The sequence below is a fragment of the Nothoprocta perdicaria genome, unplaced genomic scaffold (assembly GCF_003342845.1).
Source record: "Nothoprocta perdicaria isolate Ctin4 unplaced genomic scaffold, notPer1 scaffold_440, whole genome shotgun sequence".
Taxonomy (NCBI): Eukaryota; Metazoa; Chordata; class Aves; order Tinamiformes; family Tinamidae; genus Nothoprocta; species Nothoprocta perdicaria.
In genome coordinates this window covers 239,419-247,599 of record NW_020455689.1, presented here as the reverse complement: position 1 = coordinate 247,599, position 8,181 = coordinate 239,419, and the positions used below count along the sequence as shown (strand labels likewise).

At 47.3% G+C, this 8,181-nt stretch overlaps 1 protein-coding gene across 1 annotated transcript; it reads left to right on the top strand.

Moving 5' to 3' along the window:
- Nucleotides 1-1,207: 1,207 nt before the first annotated feature.
- Nucleotides 1,208-2,143, top strand: LOC112953386 (olfactory receptor 14A16-like). The gene has a single exon (XM_026046439.1). It carries the CDS (start codon nucleotides 1,208-1,210, stop codon nucleotides 2,141-2,143), a length of 936 nt encoding a protein of 311 aa, XP_025902224.1.
- Nucleotides 2,144-8,181: the final 6,038 nt, after the last annotated feature.

The window sequence follows — 8,181 nt, the reverse complement described above, 5'->3', positions numbered from 1 at the left end:
GTGGTCCTTTCTGAAACTCATGATTCAACAGAAGGATCTCCTTGACACTTCCACCTGACCCTGTTCTTCATGCAATACACAAGTGAGTAAACCTCGCCATTGTTCCTTTTTAAATCAYTGTCTTATTTATCATGGAACTATGTTAAATTACTTTATCTTAGGAAAATAAATTGCTGTTTTTTCTTATGAGAGAACTACATCACTCCTCACCATCCTCAACACTCTTGAGGAGTGTTGCCTAGGAGCAGCTCCTCTGCAAAGAGCAACAGGTCTCTAGGCACTGCCTGCTCTTGCTGCCATAAGATGACAGAAGGCAGAGAGATGTGACTGGGATCATCATCCCAACTTCTATAGGATGGAGAAGGAGGAGAGATTTCCAGCTTGAATTCACTGGCACACAGTCAGAAGGATAGGGTGTACTGCTACCTTCTGCCAGGGGCACTGCAGGGGATGGATCTAGTGGAATCACACAGTAATCTCCAGAGCTGTGACTGAGAGCAGTTCTGAGGGGCCAGTAGGTGGGATGTGGTCTGTGAGCACTGAAAAGGCAGAGATGTGGGAACAGAGACACTGTTTTGTTCAGGGACTGCTCAAGGGAACAGAGTCAAAGTGTGGATGTAAGCTACACAGTTTAGCACCTCTCCTCCTCTCCCATTGAGCACTCAAACCTTTGGAGTCTACATCATGAGTTATTTCTTTGGTGGTTGCATATCCTGAGGAGGAGAAACACTGCAGTGCCTTCATGTCTCTCTGTCCCTGTCTCCCTCGTCAGTAATATTGCTCTATTGCTCTATGTCTCCCCACCTGTCTCTGCTGCTCATGTACTTTCCCTTGGACTCTCTAGTGAGCAGCAAACAAATACCGTTCAGACAATGCACTTGTGGCATCTGCCATGCAGACCTGTCCTTGACAAGGAGGTGCCCGAGATCCCGCTGATCTGTGGTGTTTTGCGCAATGAACTGTGGGGTGAGAGGTGCTGTCTGGGAATGAGCCACTTCTCTCTTCAGGACACCCYATCCACAGGACATTTGACCATTTGACTCTGAAAGGTCTTTGACATTTGACACTGCACAGAAAGCAAAGATCAAGAGGGTTAATATCTGCTTTTGTGGAGAGGGCAGAGCTGTAAGAAATATAAAGCACTGCTCAGAGAAGGCTGTCCTAACTTGTCAATGTCTTTCTCTCTTTGGACAGTCCCCATACATAGATGTCGAACAGAAGCTCCTTCAATGAGTTCCTGCTCCTGGCATTCTCAGACACGAGGCAGCTGCAGCTCTTGCACTTCTCGCTGTTCCTAGGCATCTATCTGACTGCTGTCCTGGGCAATGGTYTCATCATCACAGCAGTAGCCTGTGACCACCACCTCCACACCTCCATGTACTTCTTCCTTCTCAATCTCTCCCTCCTCGATATTGGTACCATCTCCACCACTATCCCTAAATCCATGTCCATTTCCCTGTGGGACACCAGAGACATTTCCTACTCAAGATGTGCTGCCCAGATGTTTTTCATTGTCTTTTTCAGTTTGGCYGAGTACTTTCTTCTCACTGTCATGGCCTATGACCGCTTTGTTGCAATCTGCAGACCCCTGCACTATGGAACAGTCCTGGACAGCACAGCTTGTGTCAAAATGGCAGCAGCTGCCTGGGGCAGTGGTTTTCTCTGTGCTGTCCTGCACACTGCTAATACATTTTCTCTACCACTCTGCCAAAGCAATGTCCTGGGGCAGTTTTTCTGTGAAATTGCCCAGATCCTCAAGCTCTCCTGCACAGGCTCCTACCTCAGGAAATCTGGAGCTATTCTGGTTACTGCCTGGTTAGGTTTGGGGTGCTTCATTTTCATTGTGTTGTCCTATGTGCAGATCTTCAGAGCTGTATTGAAGATCCCCTCTGAGCAAGGACGGCACAAAGCCTTTTCTACATGCCTCCCTCACCTGGCCGTGGTCTCCCTGTTTCTCAGTACTACCATGTTTGCCCACCTGAAGCCCCCATCCCTTTCCCAGCCACATTTGGATCTGGTGCTGGCTGTTATGTACTCAGTGGTACCTCCAACACTGAACCCCCTCATCTACGGCTTGAGGAACAAGGAACTCAAAGATGCAGGAAGGAGACTGTTCCAATGGGTACATTATCAGCACCAATAACTCACTCATGTGCCTCTAACCCTCACTCTCAAGGTATTTGATTGATATCTAATCTAGGTATTGTTCATTTCATTCTTAAGTAACTTTTCTTTGGTGCATTCTTGTGATTTTTATTCTTGCCATTCTGTGAGTGTCCAATAAACCTTATCATAGAAAAAAGCTCAGAGAAGACGGGCAAAGGGTGAGGTGCCCAAGAATCATATAGCATGTAACTCACTGATAACAGCTGTTATATAGGGAACTGATTTTATCCCAACACACAAGTTGAACAAGGATGTCCTTCATGTCAGAGAATCGGCTATAGCTCTTGAATGGATTAACTRGTATAAACATTTCTTCCTGAGTTGATGAAATGAATGGGAATATCTCCCTGCGGTTAGACAGACCAGCATGAGGGAAATGTATTTGTGGTTTAGWCCAACATAGGGTATAAAACCTAAACAACTAACAGAGGAATTTTGGAGAGAGCAATGTACTTGTGCCAGCTTCATCCCATGTATTTATTTCTGGTGACTAGGGACGCATATTAATAGAGACTGGTAATGGTAATCACATTGATACTGTGCTTGAACTGTATAGGTGCATTTGTGATTTCAGTAAATTGTGGAATTATGCTGCTAAATCAAAATCACTTGTAACATAAACTATCTTCAAAATGAGCTTGTTCTAGTAAACCTTGCACTCTCTGTATGTATGTTAAAAAAGAACCTCCTGAGAGAGTACTGGACTCTGACAGGCAATTGCCCAGCAATCACTCCAAGGGGCTATGGTTCTCCTGTGGGTCCCATGCTATATCTGCACGTAGGAACCACAATATCATGTGTTTGTGCTGGAATGCCAAGCATGTGACATAATGCTGCTGGGCTATTTTTCTGTCACTGAATGAAGTGTCTGCACGGAATTATATTAGCTGTTTTAATGCAGAGATCTACATGATTATTTTAGTCTGCCTCAGTGAGCATCACCTAGGAGGAGAGAGTACAAAGGAGAAATCAAGTCATCCATTGAGCTGGGCAACTGTTCCCAAGAGGGGCCAGGCTCCTGGAACATAGGAACTCATGGCAACATGGCAGGCCTGTCAAGAATCAACTATATCCAGAAAAGGCAACTCTGTGAAGAGCACCAGAGCTCCAGGCACTGCCTGCTGCTGGTGATATGAAAGAAGAGAGAGGTAAGTGAAAGGCAGTATGGAGTGGGAGGATAGAGAAGAGCTCATTTTGGGAGAAATCTGCACAGCTCTTGACACAGTAAGTCTCTGGCAACGGAGCAATGCTACTGGGGAGCTTGGAGGGGACTTCACCACCTGTCTCATGACTGCTTTTTTAGGCTATTTCACTGAGGTTCTTGAGTGCAGAGGAGGAGGAGGTGCTTCAGCGCAGGGATTCCCAGACACACTTCTGAAGGACAGGGCATGCTATCTTGTCCCAGGGATGCTGCAGAGGCATGAAGCCGGTGTACACCCAGGTCTTCCCATGATTGCAGTTTAGAGCGGTGTCCTGTGCCACATGGTGTCGTGTGTCCAGGGCAGTGATTTTGCCAATTGCAAGGGTAAGCACTCAGCCTGCCTGGGGAATTTATCATGGGGCAGCCAGCAAAAGATCTGGGTCAGAGCCAGCAAAAGATCAGCTATTAGATTAACTCCGTAGGACTTGCATACACAGAGATATCCCTGCCCAGTGTATCAAGAGAGCAGAACTGAGCACAGAGAGGATGGAATGGGATCAGAGCATGTCTATGAGTGCTGGCAAGGAAAAGACACTGGCAGGGATAGCTCCAGGCAGCAAGAAAAAGGCAGGAAATGAGAGGAACTAACAGAAACATCATGGGAGGATTTGTTTGGACAAGCCATGGCCAGTCCTGCTCGTGCAGACACTTTCGTGTGATCAACCTCCAGTTTCTCCTCTCCCATCCAGCATAATCTCTGCCCTGAAACCCGTGGAGGTCAGGGAATCATAGAATCATAGAATGCTTAACGTTGGGAGAGACCTCTAGAGGTCACCTAGTCCAACCCTTCTGCACACACAGGTTCACCTAGAGCATGTGGCACAGAGTTGCATCCAAGCGAGTTCTAAAGATCTCTACAGAAGGAGATTTCACAACCTTTTCTGGCATCCTGTTCCAGTGCTCTGTCCCTGTCACTGGTAGGAAACTTACCTAAGAGGAAACTCTTAATTTCCTATGGAACTTTGGATGCTTCAATTTGTGGCCGTTTCCACTAGTGCTATCGCTGGCCACCACTGAAATACATGCAGGATCTGTTTCTGTCCCTGCTTTCCCCATTAGGTGGAGTTCATGTGGGAAGTTGACCTCATCACTCCCTAGAAGAAGTTCAACGGACTCAGCAACACCTGTGCCAAGTATCAGAGCAAGGCTTTCCTCCCTATAGCGATGGGAAGGTCCTAGCAGTGTGATATGAATCAGAGGCATTCCTCAGACCATCCCCAGCTCCCTCAGAAAGGGCGCAGCATCCATGCCTGCTTCTGGTTCTAGAGGCCCTTTACAAAGAGCAGCCAGACTGATGTCACCATCCCCGAGAAAATGGAGTCTTTTGAAAGGATAAACCCACTCTAAAACCAGTGCTGAGCTCCTGCTGTCCCACAAGCATCACTGATGTCTGCCTCAATGCTCTGCCTGGAGCACTAGCTGTGCTGACCAGCATGTYACAGTACAGCTGGCCCTTGAGGGGTTTTTATGCATACGATGGTCCTCATCTCTTTTTCATGGCTCCCTGCRTTTGACTCACTTCTAAGCAGAAAGAGAACAGAAAAGGCAGCATATGTATTGCTATTTCCCCTCACAAAACTCAGTCCAGGGAGGAGCAAATGTGGGGAGATGGAGGTATGTGGCGAAAAACGTGGAGCAAAGGTATTAACTAGATTGAAGCACAAGAGGCAGTCCCAGTACACTGGGTGTGCAACCAGCTGTTATAGCAAGTCAGGAAGTGAGATGGAGTATGATTGTAATGTGTTGTTTGATATAGTAACAATAATCATAGTAATGAAACAATTCTTAGGACATGGGGAAGAATTTCTAACAGTCACACTCCAAATATCTCAAGGGGAAAGAAGGGTGACAGGCTGCCTTCTTCCTAGGAACATAAGCCTTTGCCTTCAGAGAGACCATGAAAGCTCTGCAATATTCTTGGAAAGACTGAACACAAGTCGACTTCTTCCACCACCAGCTTGTTCGGCTACAGCACTGAAGGTCCCCAGCTCAGTAATTCTGACTCCCTGAAATGGAGACAGTGCTCTGGGCCCTGCCTGGTCCTGATGTACAGGAAAGCTTTGGAGAAACCTTGGAGAACTCTATGGAAGAACATTTCAGATCCAGGTTGGCAGACCTAGCTGCCATACACATGCCTCCCCAGTAGCAAGGGTCTGTGGAAAGTGGAAGGCAAGCCATTCTCTGGATGAGCCAGCTCACAACCTTTCAATACATGCTTTAGGAAAGTGGTGATAAAGAGAAAGATATTCAAACAGCACCTCCCTCCTCAAACATATCCCAGCCCTGACCAAAAGGAAGTCATTTTTTTTTTTCTGGAAAAAAAATGCAAGACTCCAGGCACATAACTGAGGAGACTCCTTTTTATTAAAGAAATGTTATACTGGATGTCAGGTCTGGCATAAAGGCGTCCATTGCTGAGCCTTGCTTATGCTCACAGGAATGCACAGGCAAGAACAACCCTACCATCACCATGTTAGGAAAGTGCTTGGGCCATATGCAAACATCAGAGGACAGCAGTACAGCATGGAAGTGAGGAGAACGGCTCTGAAAGGAAAAGGCCTTGTTGCTGTTGTCAAACACATCTCTAGGAAAGCTTCAGCCCTACAGGAAAGCTGCAGTGGGAAAATCTAGACTGTGGTTGTTGGGGAATTGCCTTGAGAARCACAAGGTCCGTTCCCATAGGCTGTGTCCAGACTTTCCTTTCTTCCATTCCTGCTCTGCTGTGAGCATAGGAGCACTGTAGAGGGAAAGGACTGGCACACAATGATCACTGGCTGCCACCATTGCAACACAGGGGTCAGAGAACACACCCTGAGTGTTGCTAGGGGAGCTGAGCTCTCCTAATGGATGTGGGATCCATGGTATCACCCCATTTGTACTCACATAAGCCTTGCTCTGTCCCCCATGAACTGCCTCACACTGCAATGAGACACTGCAATGTCATAGAATCATAGAATCATAGGTTAGTTAAGGGACCAACCTTAAGGYTAAGGTTGGAAGGGACCTCTAGAGGTCATCTAGTCCAACCACCCTGCACATGCAGTGTCACCTAGAACACGTGGCACAGGGCTGCATCCAAGTGGGTTTTAAAGATCTCCAAAGAAGGAGACTTCACAACTTCTCTGGGCAACCTGTTCCAGGGCTTTCACCCTCATCGTTAAGAAATATTTTTGTAAGTACCTGTGGAACTTTTGGTGCTTCAGTTTATGACCGTTTCCTCTAGTGCTATCGCTGACCACCAGTGAAAAGAGGTCAACCACATCCTCCTCATTCCCTCCCTTAAGGTATTTATACACACTGATACTACAAATATCAGTATTTATACACACTCTCAGCCTTCTCTTCTCCAGGCTGAACAAGCCCAGCTCTCTCAGCCTTTCCTCAYAGGACAGAAGTTCTAGGCCCCTCATCATCCTCATAGCCCTGTGCTGGACTCTCTCCAGCAACTCCACATCCCTTCTGTACTGGGGAGCCCAGAACTGGACACGGTACTGCAGCTGAGGCCTCACCAGGACTGTGTACAAGGGGATGATCACCTCTCTTGATCGGCTGGAGACGGTCTTCTTAATGCACCCCAGGATCCCATTGGCCTTCTTGGCCACCACGGCACACTGCTGCCTCATGGTCAACTTGTCATCTGCCATGATGCCCAGGTCCCTCTCTGTGGGGCTGCTCTCCAGAAGGTCAGTCCCCAGTCTGTACTGGTATCTGGGGTTATTCCTCCCCAAGTGCAAGACCCTGCACTTGCCCTTGTTGAACTTCATGAGATTTCTCACCACCCAGTTGTCCAGTCTGCCCAGGATCTGGGCATCATGGGTGCCAGCTGTCAGGAAAACAGTACTGCATAGAGGGGCCTGGGGTTCCTGGTGGACAACAAGCTGGATATGAGCCAGCAACATGCTCTTGTGACCATGGAGGCTAATGGTATCTTCAAGTGCATTAGGAAGAGTGTTGTGAGCAAGTTGGGGGATCCTCCCCCACTACTCAATCCTGGTGAGGCTACCTCTGGAATACTGTGTCCAGTTCTGGGCTCCCCTAGGATAAGAGGGACATGAGACTGTTGGAGTAGGGCTACAAAGATGATGAAGGGACTGCAGCATCTCTCCTATGAGGAAAGTTTGGGAGAGTTGGTCCTGTTCAGCCTGAAGAAGAGAAGACTGAGAGGGGATCTGCTTAGCATCCACAAATATCTTAAGGGTGAATGTCAAGAAGATAGGATCAGACTCTTTTCAGCAGTACCCAGTGATAAGATGAGAAGCAATGGGCATAACACAGAACACGAGGAAAAGCTGCTTTCCTGTGAGATTAACAAAGCACTGGGACAGCTTTCCAGTTGTGAAGTTGTGGAGTCTCCCATCCTTGATGACATGCAAAAGGCACGTGGACACAATCCTGGGTAACATGCTCTAGGTGGCTATATTTGAACTAGGTGATCCCCAGAGGTTCCTTCCAACCTCAACCATTCTGTGATTCTTTGTATTATTCTATGTTTCTGTGTGGACAATGACCTTCCATCTTCAGTGATTCTAATGAGACCTTAGACAACAGAATCCCATTTAGATATCTGTTATGCACACATCAGCTTTGGCAAGAGGAATGCCACTTCCTGTGAGTTTGCAGAGTGCATGTGAGGGATTAGAATTCTACTCCACCCCAAGGGCTTCAAAAAGTGGCATGAGATGCCCAGACTGACTCCTCTGAAGAATGGTTAAATCACAGAATCACAGAATATTCAAGGTTGGAAGGGATCTCTAGAGATCATCTAGTCCAACCTTCCTGCTCAAGCAGGCACACCTACAGCATGTGGCACAGGG